This window comes from Periophthalmus magnuspinnatus, chromosome 4 (assembly GCF_009829125.3).
Source record: "Periophthalmus magnuspinnatus isolate fPerMag1 chromosome 4, fPerMag1.2.pri, whole genome shotgun sequence".
NCBI lineage: Eukaryota > Metazoa > Chordata > Actinopteri > Gobiiformes > Gobiidae > Periophthalmus > Periophthalmus magnuspinnatus.
The window spans coordinates 23,050,167-23,075,199 of record NC_047129.1 but is presented as its reverse complement, the minus strand read 5'-3'; the positions used below and the strand labels follow the sequence as shown (position 1 = coordinate 23,075,199).

Sequence of the window (25,033 nt, the reverse complement as noted above, 5' to 3'; positions counted from 1 at the left end):
TGTGTTAAGGCTCGTTTGGAGAGGCCAGTGAGCCGTTACAGTAATCGAACCTACAGGAGAAATGCCCCCCCCCCCCCCACATATATATATATATATATATATATATATATATATATATATATATATATATATATATATATATATATATATATATATATATATATATATATATATATATATATAATCATTTTGATAAAACATTTGAATAATGATTTGCAAAAACTATTTACTGGTGGCTCTTACATTTTCGTATATAAAAATACTCAAATGCTTAATAAAAAAAAATAAGATTTGTCATACCACCATGTGCCCAGCAGATGCCACCATTTTCTCATAATTTCCAGCTCATATTTGTAATTAAAGAGGGGATATTATACAAAATCGATGTTTTGGAGTTTTCTATCATGTTATAACGTTGTTCCCTCATCAAAAACATGACTGAAGAGGTTTTACATGTCATCCATGCATGTTTGCTTATTTTAGTGATCTCTCCCAGGCCCTAATTAAACCCTGCTTATAGTTAGCTGTAAGATTCTGTCCAATGCTCAGCCCACAAGCCTACGTCATCCATGCTCTCACATGTCAAATTTCCATAAATATACAAAAGCATGATACAAAACAGATACACTACAACTTCCCAAACTGATGCAATGTGCTGTAGTTTCATTAGCAGGATGAACGCTGATTGTGATTTATTGGCGCTCAGAAGAGGAAGTAACATGGTGATCTAAATATGTTATGTGTTAGCAATTAAAACCTCATAGAAGTGTAATACCCCTCTTTAAAGAAACAGCACACAACAAAAACATTGATACATTTTATTACGAAAATAAGACAGAACAGAATCTCAACATCTCTCCTTCGTTCATGCGGTAAAAGCTTATATAAACTACATCATAGACTGTATATAGTCTATGCTAAACATGCAGGTTTGGATGGTTGCCTGGGTTACCATTACATTAAGAGACTTAGTCCAAGAGAGAGCATACCCTACACTGCAAAAAAAGGAAAAAAAACAACAATCTATACAATTAATATAAAACAAGAATCATGGGAAACCAGCTGCCTGACCCTGTCCCAGACACTTGGTTCTCAGTCATGGTTCATTCTCAAGAGTGACAAAAAAACAAATAGTAGGAGAGATTAGCAATTAGCAGAGAACTACTGCACATGATACTATCCCAGTTTCTCTGTCATGGTGCAATATCAGTGGCCCAAAGGACGAAGAGTGCAGGGCTTAAAGTTCAAACTTAAATGTGTTCCTCCCTCATTTGACTGGTCAAACTTAATTTTTTTTCCTCAAATTTCAAGAAATGTGTCAGTGGAGAAATTTCAGAAACTCACAAAATGAAACAAAAATAATATATAAAAAAATGAATGGATAGATATTGCTTGAAATGAAAAAAAAATATTGAAACCACTCATTGTAACTTCAGGTTCAACAAAAAATCTACACTAAAACAGTTTACAATGTCTTAAATGGACAACATTTCACCATTTTCTGTTCTGTTATGATGTTGTGTTTTGTTTCATTCACACGTTTAACACACAAATCAGCATTTTTAGGCCGAGTTCTACTCTCAAATAGAAAACACTGTGTTCCACCTTGTGATGTCATGTGGTAATACAGGAAGTGGTCCACTCTGCTTTTAAACTCCACACACCTTCCCTAGAATCATCTGGATCATTTCAGCCCTGGAAATGCCAATTGCTACTAGACAAAAGGTAAAAGTCTATGGAACAGAGCATTTTGAGCTTTGGAGATTCTGACAGACTAGTAATAAAGGGTTACTCAAAGATGTGTGAATGAAACAAAACACAATTCCAGGTATGTTTTTGAGGAGGTAACAGCATGAGAACGTGGCTTAAAGTTCTCAAGAGTCAGTTTTGTGTGATATAGGACCTTTAAAGAAGGAGTACTTTACTTTTATAGGGTATTAACTGCACATAACACATAACAGAGCATTTTCTACACAACCACTCTACCTTCAGAACACTATCACAGGTGTGCACCCCACTAATGAAACTACTGCATATCGCATCAGGTTTATCATGTAATTTTCTATTTATGGAGAATTGTTGTGTAGGAATATAGATGACGTAGGCTTGTGGACTGAGCACTGGACAGAATCTTAACAGATAATTCGAACAGGGCCTGGGAGAGATTGCCAAACACTAGTGTTTCTTTCATAGGGTAGAAAGCTTAAAAAAAATAATAAAAAAACATTTTTGCATAATATCCCCTCTTTAAATAAATCACTATTACTATTTTAATATTCAAAATTCAAGACATAATTAACTATAGATATATTTTGCAGTGTACAAGTTCAACAAATATTAGTCTCACAATGTAGCTTCATAAAGACGGTTTTCAAAAATTTATCTATGGAAATGGTCAAATGGTGGAGTAGTTGAGTGGACTTTTAAAACGTGGAGAAGCACTTGTTTGACCACTTGATACCACAAGGAATTACACAAACAAAACTTAAACAAGATACATTACACATTTCATTTCATTTCATTAGTCATATTCACAGTTCAAGTGTGCGTTCTCAAGTGTGTAATTTCTCATACATTGTTACAATTAAGTGCTTATCTTTTCTTACAAAATACATATATTTATCCATCCGACAATGTTCATGTGATAATAGCTGGGACAATATGGACAAAACTGTAAATGTTTGCTGATTTTATGTTACAAAGTGGAATATGGACATTTCAATAGTATTAAAGCCCCTGCACCTGACTTCTTTTTTTTCCCCCACGTACTGGTGCAAAATTTTTGTCGTCCCAGTACATGTATGTATTACAGCTCTTGAGGTCAAAATAAGACAGCTACGTGGTGTCTGCTTCTAATTAGAGTTTGATTAACTGAGAACCAGAAAAAAATTAGGATCCTCGGGATGCATAAGGTAAGTGAGGACCACTGCAGACTATTTAAAATCAACTAGTTCACGTTTTTGAAGTACAGTGCCGTTAACAGCTCTTTGTACATGTAAACTAGTTTACATTTTGTTGTTTATGTGTTGACCAAAGAATAGAAAATGTCCAAGCTCCACTAGTTGTATGGCCTTTGTATTGTGGTACATTTTGGGACTAATATTCAGATGGACACAGTAGGAGCAGCTCTGTCTAGGACTTGGGTCTAGGAGTTGTCTGAACACGTGGGTGTGATGATGATGTTGGTTTAAACGTGCAACTTCATTTGGCCTCTTGTGCTTTTTTGGAGCTTTGTTTCTCTTTTGCCTGAAGAAATACAATGAAACAGAATATTAGTTAGCACATATAAAAGCTAATATTTAAAAAGGAACTGTATATAAGATTTTTAAGTTCATAAACATGACATAACTGTTCCAAGATATGAGGTAAACATGTTCAAATCAAATACAGCTTTTAGTGACAACAACTGTAATGTAAATTTATTCTTGATTACAAAAATATTGGCCATGATGGTCAAGTTATTATGTTATATTATATATTATAATGTGCTGTTGTGGTTTTCAAGATGATTATGTGAGGAAGAAGGAGAAGGTCTATCTGTAGGTTAAGGCATTGGCAACCCAGGTTCAGATGTGACTGTAGCACATTTTTAATAGCACAGGCACATACAGTTCCTGTAACCATCACATTTCTTCATATACATAGAAAAAACATTTTATTGTCAGACATTTTTAAAGTCCAAGGGATGCAGTGCCATCTAGTGTACTGTAGCAGGGCGTACAATTGGAATTTTGTCCATTGATACTTAGACATACATGCAGAACACCCCCAGTTTGATGTCAATGACGGAATGTTCAGTAGTTACCATGGTTACAAAATGCACATATTTTGCAAACACTGCAAAATTCATTTTAAGATCATCTGAAAACTCAACATAAACAAAATGGATTTAACCAAGACATTTTCAAAAGCCTATAATCAATATGAGCATTGTCAGCCCTGTTTAAGTGATTGATTTTTAACAAAAAAGTTGAGCCTGACTAACAGAAACTTTTGGCTAATCCTAGCTAGCTTGTGACTGTAATGTTATTTGATAGGAACTTGTTTAACAGCACAAATCAACTCAGTAATAGTTCTGACTAAATCAGTTCTTTATGGTCAGATTACCGTATTTTCCGCACTATAAGGCGCATCGGAATATAAGGCACACCTTCAATGAATGGCCTATTTTAAAACAAATTTCATATATAGGGCGCACCGCATTATAAGGCGCATAGAATATAAACTACTGTAGTATCTGGGGTTGTGTTACGCATCCACGAGATGGAGCTGCGCTAAAGGGAATGTCAACAAAACAGTCAGATAAATCAGTCAAACTCACAAAACAAGTTAATGCATTCACAATATAGTAACTCTCGAAATAGTGCAACGTAATAACAATAACTCAACGTTTTTCAAATGTTAATGTCCATATTCACAATATCTCCAGCCTTGTTTAGTTGTAAACACGTGAAAGAAACACGTAAAGCCTCACTTTTTCAGTTCATTCCTCATTCACGAATCCGTCGAGTTCTTCCTCTTCAGTGTCTGAGTTGAACAGTTGGTCGAGCTCATTCAAAGTGCCCGATTCCGTCTCGTCAAAATCGCCATTATCCGTGTCGCTGCTGTTGTCTTAACAGTTAAGTGACAATTCCTGCCTTCGTGAAGCTCGGACCACAGTTAAGACTGATATCAGCCCAGGCATCCGCGATACATTGGCAGATTGTGGCGTATGTCTCCCCGTCTCCCCGTTATCCCTATAGCGTCGGATCCTGTCGTTGCAGATACAGCGGGTTGTGGACTTTCCAGCAGCGTAACTCCGCGCCCAGTCGTGCTCTCATGTAAATTCAAACGGCGTCTCAAAGCGGAGACATGGGGCTATCTAAATATTTTACCGTCATTACGGTAATCTGCCTCTGTTGTCCTGAAGGTGTTGAATGAGAGCGCGGGTGCTGCGGGGATTTTCACTCATTTATTCGACGCGTAAAAGAACGCCTCCTGACTACGGGTGTCATAATTGACCAATATTGATCCATACATAAGGCGCATCGGATTATAAGGCGCACTGTGGGTTTTTGAGAAAATTAAAGGCTTTTAGGTGCGCCTTATAGTGCGGAAAATACGGTATGTTAAAACAAAGCCTCAGACAGTGCAGTGCCTACAGTTAGCATCACACCCCCTTGGAAAGTTGATGACATCAGCTGCAAAGTATCAATAGTCTGGTTTAGGGCTCTCTTATTGAAAGGGAATTCATTAAATATATGTTTTACAGTTGCTGAAATCCTTGATTCATTACATAATCCTACTTTATTAACACTCAATATCACCCATTATAAAATGCACTTTTATTTGACTTAATAAGATTGAGAAACACACGAGGTACCTTCTCCACCAAAGGCATTAGCTGCTGGTACTCTGCTAACGTCTTCAACAACTCCATGATGAACGGAAGGTAGTTGTGTTTCCGTCGGATATTTTCGATCTGTCCAAGATAGAAAAATAAAAATAAATACATTTAATGTCTGCAATAGCCAGAGTGCATCCCACTGATAAAACTACTGCACATAATAGTGCAATGAGGTTCATCTGGTCTTCCGTTATTTTATTTTAATAGACAATTTTTTCAGTATGAAAGCAAAACTGTCAGGTATAAAAAGTAAAACTTGGTCTGAAAAAATCTATTACAATAACATTTTTAAATAAAAAAACAAAAACAAAAAAAAACAAAAAACGACTGCACATCGCATCAAGTTTGACCATTTTTTGTGCATCGTTTTGCATCACGTTCTTTTTAGGATTAGGCAGCATCACAATCATTTTGGTACAAATGAAAAAAATTATTTGCAACTCACTAGCTTCATCTACAGCTATCCACCGGAGGTGCTAACAGCTGTGCAACTCTTCGATGTGATGATGCTTATAAAAAAGTTTGCATAACTTGATTTAAAAAAAAAAAAAAATCCCAATAGCGTCCCTTTCTTATCTACCATTTTAGCTCATATTAATCAGTGTTAGTGTCAGTGGAGGTTGCACCTTATATCTCTGTAGTTTCTGATTCTCAGCCTCAATAAGCAGTTGGTATTTGGCGATTTCTGAGCTGACGAACGAGCTGCTCTGGTCCGTGTCCATCGGCTCATCCTGAGAGACAAGCCAACATTACATTACAACATTATAAAACATTGCACATTCCCAGATGGAATTTTATGCACATCTCACAGTATGGGGGTTTCATGGTGTATTATAGACATGCTACCATTATATTCAAGATGATTAACATTCAAATAAGTTTTTGTTGTTAGCTGCCAACAGTCTAACAGTCTGAGACTATATTAAGAGTGAAAACATTATTATTATATTGTTGTCACAATACTAACATTTCAAACTCGATTTCAATACTAAGGAATAGCCTCGACACTCAATACTGATTCTGATACCACAATAATAATTAAAAAAAAACCTGTTTCTTTAAACAATAGATTGTGATTCTCAACATTAAAATTTAGCACTTTCTTTTATATTACCATGTGGCCTTATATGTGTGTGACTCAGTCGTCCAGGTAGGTTCCATAGTAGTCCATGGGTGTATACTAATTTATGTGTCTTATACTTCTTCTGGTATAGCTCAAGATCATTCAAAAAGTATTCAGGAAAGGTTCATTTCTGCTCTGTGTATGTGACTTTTTATTATCATTAAATTATAGTGTACAACATTAAATAATGAATAATATAATCAGATATTTTGCATTTATATTTTGGTCTGTGCTGCTCCAGTCTGTGTGTGACTCAGACTTCGCCTCAGATGACTTTATGTCAGACTAGTGAGTTAATGGATTAGATTCAAAATACAACCAATATTATTTCCTGTATAAATACAAACTAGAAGTTCAATTTGAGGGTCTTGCTATGCTTTAAAATATTTATAGGAAAAATATCTAGATTTTACAGAGCAAAATTAATGGTCTTGAAATCTTGTTATGCTTTACTTAAGGAACCACTGTCTGTATTATCACAATATTAGGCTGCAGCACAGTCAACTGCTCATTTGACTCATTGACATAATTTTAGTAGTAATGTCTGTGCCCTCCTTTGTCTATGTAGCCTTGTCAGCAAGACAAATTCTCACGAGTTTTTTTTTTTTTTTGCGAGTTCACAAACTGTTGAACAAGATGGATTATCTTGTTCAGCTCCAGCTGATGCGTTTGCATATGATAGGTCAACTGACCAATCACAGAGTAGCAGTGTGGTTTGTACAGAAGGCAGCACCAAACAAACCAAAACAAACAAGGCACAGACATTGCCATGCCATTTTTCCTATTTTAGTGGAAATACAGACTATTTCGTTTGTGAAAAATATGCAGAAGAAGCATTTATGGTTGGGTACAATGCAGGCATTCTGCTGTTGTGATGCTTCAACCAATCAGTGTAACCAGCGACCAAATACTGACTGTATTTGTGTGAGAACTGATCGCTGGTCTCAATCGCTTTCAGCGAGAGCCATCTCAGATGTATACAACTCAGTTCAGAGGGCTACACACATCAATCTGGCATGAGCCAGGTCAGTGTCTGTGCATTTCTATATAATTGTACACGTGTTTCTCAGTAAGTTTATTAAGTTTACCTCTGTAAGTTGTGTCTGCAGCTCTGTGATTTTGCGTTCATAGATCATTTTTCTATCTGAGACGATGGCCATGAGGTTAAAGCGGATCTCTCCTTCACTGTACCTGCAACACACAAAAAATTAACTTAGAAATCTGTCAGATTGTACTCTATTTGAGTGGAAGAAAAGTATTTATGTACTTCTGTATCCTCTTCTCTATAACCGGGTGCACCGCGCTGATCCAGTCATCCTGATTACAAACACCTGGGAAAAATATAAATAAATATTAACAGGAAATGTACAACATATGTTTTTTCAGATTCGTCACGGTAAAGAAGCATTGCACGATGAGCCGATGAGCTGAGGCCGATGTGCTCAGGTCAGGCTCTGGAGCACAAACCTTAATGTGCACCGTGGAGCTCAAGTTTGACTTTTCTCATTTATATGTGAATGAGACACATTCTTTACCATTAAAGAGCAGCATCAAACCTGCATATCCTCAACACTACGTTTATTTACTCAAGTGAGGCTACGTTGCGTGAGGTGAAAAAGAAAATACAAATAGAGGAAAGGCGTCAAAGATCAACTACTGAAATTGAAAGTAAGAGGTCTCACTCTGCATGCGGTATAGTGAACTGTAAAGATCCTTAAAAATCACAGACCTTTCACTCCGACTCGTTTTTGAAGACACAATTTATTTCATAGCTTTCCATTAAGTCCATTTTAATAGTGGTGTAAAGTGATTTAAGGACCATATATATCACAGTGGCTTAAATAACTGGTGGGTTCTGGTGCACTCAACTCAAACTGTTAATCTTAAGCATAAGCTTACATGTTCTTAGAACGGTTTAGTCTGACAACATTTAACACATTTAACATGTTTATAGTGTGGCGTCGCTCACCCAGGTCTATGGGCCCCTCTCGGAGCCCGTCCAGCTCATACAGGCGCCCGTTCACAGGAACATAACTCACAAAATGGAACGCGTCTTCATCTTTGGACGAAGACTTGGCATCAAACTCAAACATCTGCTGCCTGTGAAGAAAAGTTTAGATTTTATACATTTCTTTAAGAATCATCTATTTACACAGAAGAGTAAACTGTTTGGCAAAATGGTGAATAAAAACATGTTTTCTTCCCCTTTTCAATTCAATTGTGATCTCTGGAGTTGATACATTAGTGGATACTAATTAAATTATTCACCATTACTTTTGTCTGCTTAAAAGACACAGAGGGGGTGAAAAAAGGAAAAAGAGGGAGAAGAAAAAGAAGGGGAGAAGAAAGAATTTTATTTTTTTAAGTATTTTAATTTATGTAAATTAAACTGTTGCCATTTTGTGCTTCTAAAGCAGTAAGACCAGTGAAACCAAATACGACTATTCATCATCTGCATTTTGAAACCTGTATTCTTATGAAATGTGCCATATAAAGAATTCGGAGGATTTGGAGTTTAGCTTTGAAGAGAAGAAAGAGAGGTAGAGAGAGAAGAGAGAGACGAGGGGGGTGTTCACCTGGCAAAGCTGTTGTGCACCTGACGGATGACTTCGGAGTTGCTCAGAGCCAAACCTTTCATCTGAGGAGAGACGAGAGGGTTTAAAAACACACCAAACCACCACTGAATCATCTAAGCTTCAGATAAGAGCACAGAACTGGGACAGAAGGACAAAAACAAACTTCTAAATATTATAAATTATTAAAGGGCCTAAATTACTCTATTTTCTGATCTTTTATGGTCCCTCATCAAAAACACATCCGGTTTTGTTTTATTTAACACACAAACCAGAATATTTAGGCTAAATTGCCTAGCCGTAAACACAAGCACGCTTTTAACCAACATGGTTAAAAGCGCACAAAATCAATATTACATAATATGTCCCCTTTAATGTTAAAGGAGCAGTGGGTCATTTCCAAATCTCGGGTTCACGACAAGAAGTACCTAGCTCGAGGACAGCCTACTGTCAATGTGTTCTGTAGATTTGGGTGCTCCAGTTTCACCAAGGTAACCCACCTCTGACACAGGGAGAACATGCAAACATGTTTCTGGTCTGGCACCTTGCAGTCAGTGGCAGATGTCCATCTGACTTAGCATTTGAGATGCCTGCATAAATGGTTCCATTTTGATGTATGTTTATTGTAAGGTTTTAAAGTGTTTCCTATGGGTTTATACTAGGACTATGATGATAAGGGCAATCCACATGATTACATTTGTTTAATATAAAATGTATAGATGTCACTTATTGCCCCTGCTGATCAAAAATGCACTGGTTACAGACTAAATATAGCGGAGCTTTAGAATGATCTTGAGCTGTATCAGAACAGGTATAAAACAACATGAACTAGTATACGCCCATGGACGAGTATGTAACCTACCTGGACGACTGAGGGATTACACAGTTACAAGGCAATATGGTCATATAAATGAAAGTACTACAATTTTATGTTGATTCTATTGTTGAATTTTATTGTCTAAAAAGTGTTTTTCATTATCACCAAGGTATTGGAATCAGCATTGAGAATCGAGACTATTCCTTAGTATCAAAATTGTAAATTTTAATATTGTGACAACACTAGTGGCCACATGAAGATTGTCAGTTGAAATCTGATGCGGTCTGTTACATCACATCTGGAGGGCTCAGTTAGACTTTAAAACTTCAGAAATGTGTCTCTTCAAAAGTCTGTTTTGAGAGAGATTAAAACCTGGGAATTAAGGCTGAAAAAGACAGCTCTTGGCGACAAAGTGCTCTGTCATCATCGTTAAGAGGATCAAGACGAGAGCTCGCCAAAAGAAATATACTGTAGATGGAGTGAGGGGCACTTAACTGAAAGATGGTTGGACGAATACAGAATATGCTCACAGTGAAGTATGACCAAACTATTTATTACTAGTTAGATAAACTGTAAAATGGATAAAAAATTGTTGCAATTATCAAAGTCTGAAATCATAACCTCTTTTAATAATAAAATATGCCTAATGTAAAAAGAACACTGTAGAGGACTGAAATGCAAGGTTAGCAAAGTTGTTCTGAAATGTCTTTGTGTGTCAGATGCCCTCCCTGTCTCCATGGAGTCTTATTCTAAGAGGAGGTGGGCAAACTTTTTGACACATGAGCCACAATGGATTCTAAAATTTGATAGAGGGGCCAGGCCAGGATCTACACTCACCTAAAGGATTATTAGGAACACCTGTTCAATTTCTCCTTAATGCAAATATCTAATCAACCAATCACATGGCAGTTGCTTCAATGCATTTCGGGGTGTGGTCCTGGTCAAGACAATCTCCTGAACTCCAAATTGAATGTCAGAATGGGAAAGAAAGGTGATTTAAGCAATTTTGAGCGTGGCATGGTTGTTGGTGCCAGACGGGCCGGTCTGAGTATTTCACAATCTGCTCAGTTACAAGGATTTTCACGCACAACCATTTCTAGGGTTTGCATAGAATGGTGTGAAAAGGGAAAAAACATCCAGTATGCGGCAGTCCTGTGGGCGAAAATGCCTTGTTGATGCTAGAGGTCAAAGGAGAATGGGCCGAGTGATTCAAGCTGATAGAAGAGCAACGTTGACTGAAATAACCACTCGTTACAACCGAGGAATGCAGCAAAGCATTTGTGAAGCCACAACACGCACAACCTTGAGGCGGATGGGCTACAACAGCAGAAGACCCCACCGGGTACCACTCATCTCCACTACAAATAGGAAAAAGAGGCTACAATTTGCACGAGCTCACCAAAATTGGACAGTTGAAGACCGGAAAAATGTGGCCTGGTCTGATGAGTCTCGATTTCTGTTGAGACATTCAAATGGTAGAGTAAACAGAATGAGAACATGGATCCATCATGCCTTGTTACCACTGTGCAGGCTGGTGGTGGTGGTGTAATGGTGTGGGGGATGTTTTCTTGGCAACACTTTAGGTCCCTTAGTGCCAATTGGGCATCGTTTAAATGCCACGGGCTACCTGAACATTGTTTCTGACCATGTCCATCCCTTCATGACCACCATGTACCCATCCTCTGATGGCTACTTCCAGCAGGATAATGCACCATGTCATAAAGCTCGAATCATTTCAAATTGGTTTCTTGAACATGACAATGAGTTCACTTTACTACAATGGCCCCCACAGTCACCAGATCTCAACCCGATAGAGCATCTTTGGGATGGGGTGGAACGGGAGCTTTGTGCCCTGGATGTGCATCTCACACATCTCCATCAACTGCAAGATGCTCCTATCAATATGGGCCAACATTTCTAAAGAATGCTTTCAGCACCTTGTTGGATCAATGCCATGTAGAATTAAGGCAGTTCAGAAGGTGAAAGGGGGTCAAACACCGTATTAGTCTGGTGTTCCTAATAATCCTTCAGGTGAGTGTATATATATGTATATATCACATTAGAGATTTGGCCTGTAACATGTAGCAAAGCATGAATATACAAGGCTCATTGTACAAATTGTTTTCCAAAGGCATTAATTAAATTAATTATCAATTTATTACATTTCAGTAAATAAATAAATAAACACAGCAGAAAAACTCACATTCAGTTTTATCATGTGCCAAAAGATCAACAACTTGTTGAAAAGGTAAACTGTTTAGATATAATTTGGTCACGTTCGGCGGGCCGGATTAATAAAGCCAAAGGGCTGTGTGCTGTCCCTGGGCCGTAGTTTGCCCATGTCTGTTCTAAGAGCTGCCAACCCTGTAGTTTAGACCTCTACAAACTGAAAGGCATTGCAATTCTTTGAATAGTTTTGCAGATTTCATTCTTCTCTCAAATGTTAATGATGAAATGGATATGATTTAAAATTGAACAAAATCTCAATTTAAAAGAGTTTAAGAAGAATAATTTCCCATTAAGTCTAAAAATATATGTTGAACACAACATTGGTAAACTATTGTCATAAACATAGAAGCAACTACATTTAATCTGTAATCAGTGCTTTTTGTGATCAGTAGAGACATGAAGTGATATCTATATTGCATAAATTGTATTAAATAAAATGATTCAAATATGGATCTCAACCTGTGGGAATACTTGAGAAAACTAAAAATGATTCATATAAAAAGTGAAAAGTTGCCATACAGCGGCGTCAAAGCTCTGAGAGAACTCCCTGAACTCAGACAGCGTGTCTCCAAGCTCGATGTCAGGGTGAGAACAGTTGAGCAGCACACTGACGATGGCCTGAGTAGCACATGCGTTGTTTATCACCTAAAAAAAACACAGGGTAAAGAGTCATTCAGAGGGACACTTACACATCAACTGTGTTAGGATGGACGGGAGGCGATTTGGAGGGCTTTTAAATAAGGACAAAAATTCTACCCTACTTTAATACTTAATGCGTGTATGGACTGTCTCCCACCAGATTTGTGTCATTAAAAAATGCCATCACTTGTTGGTTTCTTTTGCTGTCAAAGCCTGATCTTATCAGATCTCAGAAGCTAAGCAAAGCTGGGTGTGGTTAGTACTTGGATAGGAGAGAGCTGGGAATACCAGGTGCCAGAGAGGGGTGCCAGCAGCAAAACTGTTTCTGTGTCCTTAAGCAAGACACTTCACCCACATCGCCTAGTACGAATCTTGATGCCGCAGATTGACGGAAGCAAGGCTGCCAGTCTACCTCAAGGCAGCTGTGGCTAGAACAGTAGCCGAGTGTGAGGTGAATGAATACTGAACAAAATAGCAAATCGACTGAGCGTCTGTAAAAGATTAATGCATTATTGTTATTCTTATTATTAATCCTCAACATGATCTATGTGATTCATTGGTCCTATTGTGGACTCTTCAGACTTGTATGCAGCGTAGGGATGGGACGATATTAAATTTTAGACTCACGATTATCGTGGCCAAAATAATCGCGATTAACGATATTATCGCGATAATTATTAACCTGTTAACGTTCCGACGGCCCGGGCCTACTTTACAAATTTACAGCAATGTACATATACTTCTGCGTCACCCACACAAACAATCTACACATCAAATGAAAGCTGCAGCGCTCGTCTTTCTGGATATGCAAACCATTTTCACCTGCAATCACCACATCGCTGACAGGAAAGAGGTTTTTACAGAAAAGTCACAAAGTGTGAATCTGGACTTCACTTACCATTGAGCGCTCTGGTTCTGTCAAACATCAACATATTCACACAAAGTTGGTCTCATTTGTTCCGTAAAGGTCCAGAGAATATAATCCAGTCAAGTGGACAATTATGTCCACAAAATAAGATCCTTCATGTCCAATCTGCTGCAGGAAAGTACTCCAAATATGAAATCTGCTCGGTCGCTTCTTTGCATTTCTTTTGTCGATTTCAGGCATATTAAACTTCAGACAGTGCCAACTTTGTTCCCCAGTGCTAAACACACGTGTTAGCTTGTGATTGACACCAGTGTTGGCCAATAAGGTGGGGATGTGGGTTACTGAGGCCGCAGACAGCGAAACAGTGCTACAGATGACTGAAAGTTTACGCCCCACTCTTCCCCTTGTAGAATCAACCAATTACATTACATACATTTAGTGACGTTTTCCCCTTACAGCCAATGAGCAGCGGGACAGGATGATGTATCACATGCCATGGTTTTCCGTAAACACACGTACCCGGAAGAAAATGTGTACTCCTCAATGCCATGCTGTCGAAATGGACCAGTCCTTGTTGCGCCGGAAGTGACGCAAGTGCCTGTTGACACTTAATTTTTTTTAATTAAGGCACTTTGGTGAATTGGGAAACGAGTGGATGCAGAAATGTGTGCATAATGGTGCATTTTACACACTGTTGTTTTGCGTTTTAAACATGACGAAACGGACAAAACAAAGGGAGTACGTGATCGAGGACACTGTGGATGTTTGTACAAGTTAAACTAGAGGCATCTCTGACCCGGAGCGGTTCATGCCAAAGAGTAAAGATCCCACAGTGGACTCAGGAGTAAAGGACCTTATTTTTGATGGATTGGATGCTGTTCTCGATCAGTAAGCGTGTTTTATTCTGCTATTGACTTAATTGTAGGTCAAATATACTGTGTATAATCGTTAGCACTGCTTCTGTGCACATTCGGACCATGCGCTCTGGCACATTTGTGTTCAGCTGTATGAATTAGACTTAATTTGTCTATTGTTTAAAAGGTGTTGTTTTATTCTACAGTTTGCATTATTGTAGGTAAAAATATAAGATGTGCACACATTAGCATCTCATCTGTGCGCATGGGTGAGGCACGCGCTGGTACGTTCCTGTGGAGAGTTACGGATCAGACTTTTTTTATTGTTGATATCTGGCAGAATATAGTTCAGACAGAGATAAGCACAGAAGCTACAAGTGTCATTGCTATGGCAGAGTGGGCAAACACCAGAACTAACATCTAAAGTTTTATTGGAACTGGAAACATGAGACAGTGTAGTGCCGTAAAGGCGATTATATTATCGTGTGCGATGATCGCGATTATTAAAAATGCCACGAACAATTAATTGCGGACCTTTTTTCTCACGATTAACAATATTATCGTATATCGTCCCATCCCTAATGCAGCGTATAAGAATCTCACTTGTTTTGCGAAGAAGATGCTGTCGAGTCGAGAGTCCTGGACGATGGAGCCCGCTGGCTCCTCTCCGGCCTGCCACTTAAAGAGGAAAATGAGTCCATGCACCGGTCTGTGGATGGACAAGTATATACATATACAAGCTTCACAGCATAACACACACAAAATCACTACATCCAAAAACGTACAATGTACTGAAACCTACTTTAGGTTCTCAAAGTTCTCCGGCTCCATGCTCCAGATCTCCTCCACCTGCGCTCCTTTGCAGCCTAAGGACACAACCATACTTCAGTATAGCTCCTCTGCTCCTACATCAGTTTTACACACATCACTGACATGTCTGACAAATTGCCAAATTGCTGGAGGAAATTGGTGCTTTAATGTGTACAACATGTGGAAGCTAATGTACAGAGTAGATCTTATCTTACATGGTGATATAAGTCAGAACTATCAATCAAAATCTAAATCATGAAGTCAACCAGTCAGACAGGCCAATAAAGTGTAAACGACTTTTTTCAGGAAATAACTTGTACTAAGGTTCATTTGATAATATATTATCTCAGGCTCCAACTAACAATTATTTTGGTAATTGTTTCTTTCCTTTCGACTAAGGGATCAGATTGTGAAAAGCCTGTGAATGATCTGGTCTGCTAATGAAAAAAAAAATCCCCAAACTAATATTTGATCTGCGTTGCCCTAGTCTGAGTGTGCCCATTCATCATTCTCAGTTTGTCTTCCATGTGAGATGTGTTGTTTTAAAACAGTGAGTAAAACAATGAGTTGCAATGGATATAGAAGAGACATTAGGCTGAAGAGGATGCGCTATGTTTACACAACCAGCAAAAAAAATACAGCAAATTATATTATATCCAACAAAGACAATGTGTGAATTTTACAATTTAACTTAGTTTAAATTTCAAAGTATTAATTACAGCAATTGATTGTTATCGGCCACATCAGCAAGACAAACACTGCGTATTAAATTGTTATGAGAAGTTTGATTTCCATTGCCATATAATGTCCATGATATTATTTTGCTGATAGATTTTAGATTTAAGATAAATAACTACATTGCATTAAACATATCCAACATAACTGCATTTTGATCAGATGAGGAAATCTATAGAATTCGGTATTATATTAAGATCTCACTGTAAACAAGGCAAACGTCAACCAAAACAAACACATGTTTCACCCGCCGCAGTTTGAACGCTGAGTAATGCTAACGCTAGAAGGTTAGCACGGCTTAATTCATTCAAGCTAACTCGCCCAAAACATGCAAATGATTCACATTATGGATGGATTAATGAGCTAGATCTACACAAACCATCTGGAAAAAATGGTCATGTTAACAGCTAATTAAAGCTACCAGGCTAATTAATACAATAAATATTAGCACTGAGAAGCTCCCCATTCACTTTAACGGTGAAAAGCTAACATTAGCATTTAGCATCTTAGCATTTTTGTTACTTACCGAAGCCTTTTATGAGCTCCGTGAACACCCCGGGGTCGCTCTCCATCAGGCACCATTCTCCTGCACTACCAGACATTTTGACTAAATTATAGATCACCTCGTTTCTGATTTCATGAACTAGAAGAGTTCAGTTTGAGCTTAGCAACAGAGCTGCTAACCGGGCTAATTTCACTGCAACACTGAGCCAACGTGAGGCAGTGGTCTGGGTCAGGTGCGTTTGATTTGAGAAACGGAGTTACAGAAGTTAGTAAATGAAAAGATACATACGTTCAATTACACATTTTTTTCATCTAAACAACGAAACAAGGAGGTAATTTACTTTCACTACAATTTCATAAAATGCTTTGACCACTGAAGGTCGTGACGAATAGAAATGACTTACATGGTACACAAATCAAACGCCACATTCTGCAGTCGCACACTGGACCTTCTTTTCTTCTTTTTCTACTCCGTAAATTTGAATTTTATAAAATTTTAAATATGTCCTAGTAAGAAATCAAACTATTTTAATATTACATTGAAGATATTTCTTCTTCTTGAGTAATATTTTTTTATTTTAGTAACAGTACCTAAAAGCTTTATGTTGACAATATGAAATGATTTGAACATTTGTGCTTCTTACACCACTCCTTCAGATATGATTTTGTTTTATTTAATTTTTGTGTCTGTCCTTTGAAAATACCAGATTCTGAGCTTTATTTATGTTTTGTCATTCGAAATACATCAATTTCAAATTATAAATCAGATGTTGTGTCTCAACAGGTACACTTTCAGTTACTATTACTTGCGTATAATAGTTTTCCCAAATACTCTTTTACTCCTACTTGAGTCATTTCTTGAACCACTACTCTGTATTTCTAACATATTATTCTGAAGTAACTTTAATCTTACTTGAATAAATTATTTTGCTACCCTACCCACCTCTGATGTTTTGACAACTGAAGGATGCGGGTAACAGAAGTGACTGCCATGGTACACAAATCAAAAGCCACTTGTAATCAGTTAGACCATTTTTATCTCCTCACTAAATGTGTATTTTATAAACATTTAAAAAAAAATAAAAGGAAACAAAATAAATATTACATAGTCAATATTTATAACCATATAATGCATTGCAGTAACTTTGTAGTGACTAAAACTAGATAATAGCCCAATTACAAAGTATTTGGTTAATAATTATATTAAATGCCTGATATTTACACTTTTCAGCATATCAGCAATCGGCCTTTAATCTCTAGCCCAGGACAATATTTAGTTTGGGCCTTAAGAATACACACAAATCTTTTTGTAACACTGTAATGAAAAGAGATAACGTGAGTACACTGCTCTCTTTTTACTACACACCTTTTTTCAATTTCAATTACATAATTTGAAGAAAATAGTCAAAACTGGCCTCACATATCAGCAGAGCTCATCAGCCATTGGTTTATCATCAGCCATGATAAAACCCATATCGATTGATCTCTATGAATAATCATAACATAACATAAATAAACAATAAAGTCATTACAGTGTAAAAACAATGGAACCACTGAATAAAGAATTTTATTAACAATAAATTAACATTTGAACCAACATGCCAACAACCATGTTCATACAGCTTCAAATGAGGCTTTCAGTTCACTTGTACACTCTACCAAAGACATTCATTCATCCATGCCAAAAAGTTTTACATGCAATGCAAATATTCACATTCCAGCCACATTTTGTTTACAACATGCAAATAAAAAATTATTATATCACAGTTGAACCAAAGCAGCAGAAACATGAACTTTAGTCAATAACTCAAAATACAAAGCTATGAACTTTGACATATTGACCACATGTAAAACTGACTGTAATAGAAAACTGCATTGCATCCTATTTGACGTATTAAAAACACTCCAACAGATTCAAATAAATCTTAATACATTTTATATCAAGAAACAGAAGTGCTTGGCAGAACAAAAGGCAAAGCTGTCCTTAAATAATAATATATCAGCAAAATAACCTGGTTTACATAAGTTCTAAAAAATGGGTTTAAAATTAGCAGTAGAACGGTTAGTCATTTAACCGGTTCAGGCTGCCCACTGCCCGAGCCTTCAGTGCCGGATGAACAGCAGGGGGTGCACTGTTCGATCAGAGGTAGGAGTTTGCCCTGCTGATGGAGCTGTTTAGTGTCAGAGCCGCCCCCGATACAGTTTCCGTTAATGAAGACTCTGGGAACCTGGGAGGAAAAATTTGAAAAATTAAGGATTCGCTGCACACAATTTACACCAATTCCCACCAACTCATTGCCCGAACAGTTTTTCAAATTGGCCATGAAGTTGCTATAGTGACTGTCCCTAGAACATATCAAATTTTTAATTTAAATTTACTCTTGGCATATAAACTGTTTTACTGATACATACTTGCTTAAAGACTGTGAAGATGATGTATTTATGATTTATGATTATGGTCAAATGCGATTGTTTTTGTTTCTATTTTTAAGAATACACTCTCAATAGAACTGTCACACTTTGATATAAATACATTTAAGCTTACACTGTGGCTACAGCGACCGACCACATTTAAAAAGAGTTAAACAAATGACATTACTTCCACATCCTAGTCTAGGACTGATGAGTCAGAGGGCGCATGCACCACTTTCCAAACTTAAGAAAGACGAAGACTCTTGCCCTTGACCTTCGTCAAGCAAATGTTTCATTTGCAGGGAAAGCTTCTACCTCAGGCAAATGTTTCATGATGAAGGTCAAGGGCTTTAACGTTGCTGCTTATTTTGTAAAAAAAATAAAATAAAAAATCACTGGTGCTGCAAGAAAAACTGTATGCCAGAGACTTTTTTCTCAAGTCTCACACAAATCATACAATATATTTTGAGATACTTGCTGCATTATAAATTCTAATTATGTTTTAAGGATTTTTTTAATCCACAGTTTTGGCCTGCAATGGATAAACAGAACTACTTTAGTGGCTCCAGAAAAATTACCTGCCTTTCCAGGTTGCCCACACAGTCAAACCTGGGTCCTATTCAACTCTACCTTACATTGGACCCCCTATCTTTTAAGTCTTCTCTCTCTCCATTATAGTCAGCTGGGCTTTAAATAAAAATGAACTTATAGTTGTTGAATAATTAAAAGAGATAATCTTCCTAAAAAATAAAAGTAACCAAAAAAAAAACAAAACAAAACAAAACTTAAAACTTAAATAACAACATCAAAATAAGCAAACAATGTGGTTTATCATAATTCAAAAGTGTGATTAATCACACTTTTTTCAGAACACTTATTTCAACACTTATTTCAGAATCACTGGTCTGGTAATAAAATATATTGTCAATATTTGCACTTCCTCACTAAAAGGTGCAATATATAACTTGGCTGAGCGTCACCACCCTTGTTATTTCCATGAAGCTCAGAATCAGAATTATTTTTATTCATCCACAAGGGGAATTTTTTTTTTTTTTGAGGTTTAAGTTGTGTCCGAATGTCCACCACAGCCCCTAACCCCTCATTCACTACATAGGCCTGCACCATGGACTCTACAGTGCACTCATTCACAGAGTGATTCGGACATACAGCTCACTACATTCGGGTCACATGACTATGGTGCCTGGGTGAAAAAAGCTAAACTCAACTAAAACTTGAAAAAAACGTCAAAATGGACTGGCACACAAGTATTCATGAACTAATAATAACCATACATTTTTTGTCAAGATGGAACAAACTGGATTATTTGCTTTTTGTATGAGATGTGGAAATTACTGATCTTTTAACAGCTCAAGCTAAGGTAAGCGTCCTAACGCAAGTGACTTTACACAGGAATGGTTTATTATTTCTGTTTCATTCCTAATTCAACAGTGTGATAAAGCAGCGCTTCTCTCTGCTTTCATTCAGTCGTGTTGTGTCTAGTGAAAGACCTGTCACTGCACTGTTGTTTTTCCAACTCTTGTAATGCATTGTGTTCTGTATTGACCGGTCTAGTGACCAGCGGTGGCCATTACTTTTCAAGATGCATTGTGGGAAATTGGACTATTTTTTCACTAACTGAACATTGAGACACCACAAAATTACGTGGCCCCTACATAATGTCCTACGTTAGGAATAGTGTGGGCATAGCCTTAGAAATATGAGTTACATAGTGCACCTTGTTTAAATCATAATAAAGACAAATTTCTCACAGTGCGAGCCCCGGTCATCTGTGCCAGAGCATCCTGCAGCCTCCTCCCGTCATTGTGCTCGTCCAGTTCGATGACTTTGTAGTTCGCTCCAATCTCGTTGAACACGTTTTTGGCCATTTTACAGTAAGGACATGTGGTCTTTGAAAAGATCACCACGCAGTTCTGAGACACCACCTCCTGGAAGAGCAAAAAGGGTGCATGGGAAAACAAAAACAGCCAACAATGGCCTCAAAATATTCAAAGTATTACTGAAATGGTGAGACTGTGAATTTTGAAGTATTTTTCATCCTTTCTGACACACCTTTTTTGAGATTCTAAAAGATTTTGATATTAGGGGATATGCTTATTTATACAGTTTTATACCACAATTTTAGTGCTATCAGAGTTTTCACAGCTGATGAAAAAGTAAGTATCTTTAGATTGCCTTGAAGATGTAACTTATGCCACTTGCTTCTTCTGAAAGTTCCCACTTCATTGTAATTGGTTAAATCCACTTGTTAGTCATTTTGGGCAGAGCTGATGATACAATATGTGAATTTTATCAAAACAGCATATCATCACAGGAATTTGATCACTGTAATATTTTTATCACCATATTGCCCTATCATCTGTGTAATCCAAGTTGTCAAGATATGATACAAAGAAAAAAATTCAATGCAGTCAGCTGGACAAAGAAGCAAAACTGAAGAAGTGGCTAGGATGAACAGCAAAATGTCTTTACTCAAAAAAACTTTGAGTAAAACAGACAGAATTTTTTTTTTTTTCTTTAACATTTCCCTATCCTTTAACATCGTTGCATTTTCTTACCTGGACATACTTTACACATGCAGTAGTGGACCCGGCTGAAGATGTAGAGGTTAAGTTTCCCATTCTGAAAAACACAATTCAACAACTCGCATTAGAACAATATTGACCAATGAAGCTGTCACCACCACACCACACAGTCAATGATCGACTATGGACATCATGCATTAACCTTAGAAAAGTGAAGACATCACAAGAAGCAATGCAGACGAACAAGGTCAAAAAGATCTGCAAAACAAAAACTCCATTTGAGAAAAACATTTTTGGATTGATGTACTGTTGTAGAGTAGTAGAGACGAGAGGTTTGCTTAAAGAAAGACCAGACTAATCCTGGATTAACTCAAACGAATTACAACTACACACAAAGAGGAGGTGATAGTATTAAGAGGAGGGGCCAGTCATGCGTTTGAGGAAACAATTAAATCTTCAACCTTTAAAATACATATCACAAGTTTGTAATTTGACTTCCTGATTGGACATGGGTAGAAAATTTGACATACATAGAGGTAATTCTGTAACTGTCACCATGCATCCATAATGTAAACAAGGTCCAATTACAGAAAATGATGAAACTAATAAAAAATAAAATAAAAAATAGCTGCTCGTGGAGATGTTATTATTTTGCTTACAATTTTATACAGTATGGACTAAACAATGTATCCATCTACCCACGGAGACACACAACAATGTGGCAACAAGCTGAACAGAAATAGGTAATACAAATACAAATGATATGTTACACTTGTAACATTGTCTTTAACATATATTCTTAACTACATTTAATCTGAAACCAGTGGGGTTTTTTTGGATCAGTAAAAGTGACATTGATTATCCCAAACTGTATTAAATTAAATGATTCAAATATGAATTACTTTGTCACCATAGTCTCAGTATAATCCGGAGGACATAGACTGACAAGCATAAAAAGATAAACATAAAAATCATCATCTTTTTTTTCTGCTCACGGTCCCTATGATAATCTTACAGATCCAGAAATATAAGATTATGATGTGCGTAAACCAAGCTATTGCGTAATAGAATATCTTCAGCAGGCAAAAACATCTCCATGAGGTCTTTTTATGGTAACAGTACATTTTACTGTCTAATTAGGGAAATTTGTCTTCTGCATTTGACTCATCCTTCAGTTCTGGTGCTTGGGCAAGCAGTGGGCGACCAATCACCAGGCTTGCGACTCCTTACTGCTTAAATAAAGAATTTTATGCCTATTAATTTGCCAGTTGTCCTTATAGTTTATGTTTTAGGTTGAATAGGGAAACCCACAGAGCCTGAAGAAAATCTACATATGTATAAATCTGCAAATTCATGTCATTTTTGAATTTGTTTAGCTGTTTATATGTCAGTCTGCTCTAAAAATATTAATGCTTCTGGCTGTGTTTAAAATTAACTGCAAACTAAATTATAGCAGCTTTAGCATTAATCCTAGACATAGGTGTTAATGATCTTATCATGTAGACTGACGTTTGAACCTTGGGGCCAGATGAAATCTGTTTTATAATACCGTATTAAGGTTGTTACGTGACAGCAGTGAACGTTAGATAACACAAGTGACAAGTGTAAATAAACCTAGCTTCATTACGTACAATATATGCGGCGATTTACTATCACAATTTAAAACATAACTAACAAATGTCCCCAGAAATTTACGAAGCAATTAATTAAAATTGAATTAATGAAAATGAGATCGATTAAACGTGTGATCATCAGACCGGTGTTGAGATAATGCGAGCGGTGGGAATGACCTTCTGCTACAGCCGCTCCAAGCCGCTCCTATCCGGGTAAACATCGACCAAAAACAACAAAAGGATAAAAAACTGTGGAAATTTTGAACGGGATGAAACATGCGGTTAGTTTAGTGGATGGGCAGAGAGCAGAAGCAGCGATCTCGGGCGCGAGAGCTCACTTTTACACGCTTTATCCCTGTGTTTATGTCCGCAGCGTGGAGCGGTGGAGCGTGCCCGATCTGCACCGGAAACACAAGCTGAGGCGGAAGTATAAAAGCGGAAGAGAGCGCCATCTGCTGTCAGCGAGGGTGAATGAGGTGTAGAAACTCATTGTGAAACTAAAATTGGGATAATTGGGATACATGTTTTGTGTTTTGGTTAACTTTAATTTGAATAAAATATATTGTAATTTAACCACTATAAAATATCACAAATAATACATATTTTATTATCTAAAATACAAAAAAATTTTTACTTGTCAACAGAACTTATATTGTCACAACTAAGCCTATGCTATATTAATGATTTGGTTTGATAACCAGAGGAGGGTAGAGCAGTCAAAATTGCACTTAAGTAAGAGTAACGTTAGTTGAAAATATTAGTACTCAAGTAGAAGTACAAAGTGGTCCAAGAAATTACTCAAGTAACCATAAAAAGTAGCTATTTGAGAAAAGTACTACTAAAGTTAGTGTAACTTAAAGAGTAACTGTCAAATGTTACATCTGATTTATAATTTGAAGTTGATGGGAAAAACTAAATCATATATATAAGGAGAGATGCAAGAAACACAAATGTTCAAATCTTTTCATACAGTCAATGTGGCACCTTAGTTGAGAGGGGATTGGTGGGTGACACTGAGCAGTGCCTATAAAGCAAAGGGTGGTCCATGCATGCACTATCTCAGTGCAGCGGTGGCCGCGTTTGGTGACCGGGTGCTTTTCCTTTGTAGTTTTCCTCCTTAGGCATGATCTTCTGCGTGCAGACCAGAACAAAGGTCACCACCTCCAGAAAGGATCCATTTTTTTGTGCACTGATTGTCCTAAAATAACAAAGTTACCTCATTTGTGTGCTACATACATTTTCTTTTGCTTGCATTTACAACTTGCTGTGGATGGCTTGTTATTTTAGATTTGCAGTTATTTCCATGATTTTCTGTGCTTTTTATAATCAGTGTGTTTTTTGGTTTTGCATCATTTTCAACTATTGTTTAACTTGTCCTGCAACCTTGTCAATGATTTTAACAATATTTAACCTTTTCTACTCATTCCAATAGGCCTATTGTATTTTAAGGATGGTGATAAATTAAATATATGTGTACATTTGTAATACTGTCTCACATCCCTCTCAAATGTCCTCGGCTTGTACGGCCTTACAGCTAAAATTGTGGTTGGTTTTGAGACCGTTTCCTCAAGTGGCGTTGTTGCGAACCAATTCTAAGTTTAAATTTTCTAAAATCATACCATTGCACAACATCAACATAAAGTTTTTGTCACTTGTACACTTACTCACGGTGGGAAGAGTAATCACAACTTTTATTGAGAGTACTGTTACTTCGTTGGAGTAAAAGTATGCTGATAGAAAAGTGCAGTTTCTTTAAAAAGTTGCTTGATGTTACTCAGATATTTAGTGAAAGTTTACATTGTTCAATAAAAGTGTTCTGCAGCAGATTTGGTGTGTGTATGGACTGCCTCATCACCGAACATCAAAAATATAATAGATACAGAAAAGCTATTACAGCGTAGGTCTCAAACTGTTCTGATTCAAGATA

General features: G+C 37.1%; 2 protein-coding genes across 4 annotated transcripts; both read right to left on the bottom strand.

The window, feature by feature from the left end:
* Positions 1–802: 802 nt before the first annotated feature.
* On the bottom strand, positions 803–16,756 carry uchl5 (ubiquitin carboxyl-terminal hydrolase L5). The gene is made up of 11 exons (XM_033965632.2): positions 16,561–16,756; positions 15,292–15,355; positions 15,093–15,198; positions 12,648–12,773; positions 9,086–9,147; positions 8,479–8,609; positions 7,777–7,840; positions 7,598–7,700; positions 6,013–6,117; positions 5,363–5,461; positions 803–3,246 (listed from the first exon to the last, which is right to left on the bottom strand). Exons 1-11 carry the CDS (start codon positions 16,634–16,636, stop codon positions 3,202–3,204), a joined length of 981 nt encoding a protein of 326 aa, XP_033821523.1. The 5' UTR covers positions 16,637–16,756; the 3' UTR covers positions 803–3,201.
* Positions 16,757–18,085: 1,329 nt separating this feature from the next.
* On the bottom strand, positions 18,086–23,509 carry glrx2 (glutaredoxin 2). Of its 3 annotated transcripts, XM_033965051.2 has the most exons (5): positions 23,284–23,395; positions 21,696–21,751; positions 21,527–21,590; positions 20,720–20,896; positions 18,086–18,766 (listed from the first exon to the last, which is right to left on the bottom strand). In XM_033965051.2, exons 3-5 carry the CDS (start codon positions 21,587–21,589, stop codon positions 18,605–18,607), a joined length of 402 nt encoding a protein of 133 aa, XP_033820942.1. In that variant the 5' UTR covers position 21,590; positions 21,696–21,751; positions 23,284–23,395; the 3' UTR covers positions 18,086–18,604. The 3 variants fall into 3 exon arrangements, with proteins under 3 accessions (XP_033820942.1, XP_033820941.1, XP_055077231.1); XM_033965050.2 differs by lacking the exon at positions 21,696–21,751 and having other exon boundaries at positions 18,089–18,766; positions 23,284–23,503; XM_055221256.1 differs by lacking the exons at positions 21,696–21,751; positions 23,284–23,395 and adding an exon at positions 23,445–23,509 and having other exon boundaries at positions 18,241–18,766.
* Positions 23,510–25,033: the final 1,524 nt, after the last annotated feature.

Coding starts and splice junctions, on each gene's coding strand:
- uchl5 (XM_033965632.2), bottom strand. CDS start 16,636: ATGTCTGGTAGTGCAGGAGAATGGTGCCTGATGGAGAGCGACCCCGGG. Junction 7,841..8,478: donor AGAGGGGCCCATAGACCTGG/GTGAGCGACGCC, acceptor TATTTTTCCCAG/GTGTTTGTAATCAGGATGAC. Junction 5,462..6,012: donor AGAAACTACAGAGATATAAG/GTGCAACCTCCA, acceptor TATCTTGGACAG/ATCGAAAATATCCGACGGAA.
- glrx2 (XM_033965050.2), bottom strand. CDS start 23,384: ATGTTTCATCCCGTTCAAAATTTCCACAGTTTTTTATCCTTTTGTTGT. Junction 20,897..21,526: donor CATGTGTAAAGTATGTCCAG/GTAAGAAAATGC, acceptor TTGCTCTTCCAG/GAGGTGGTGTCTCAGAACTG. Junction 18,767..20,719: donor AGATGACCGGGGCTCGCACT/GTGAGAAATTTG, acceptor TTTTCCTCCCAG/GTTCCCAGAGTCTTCATTAA.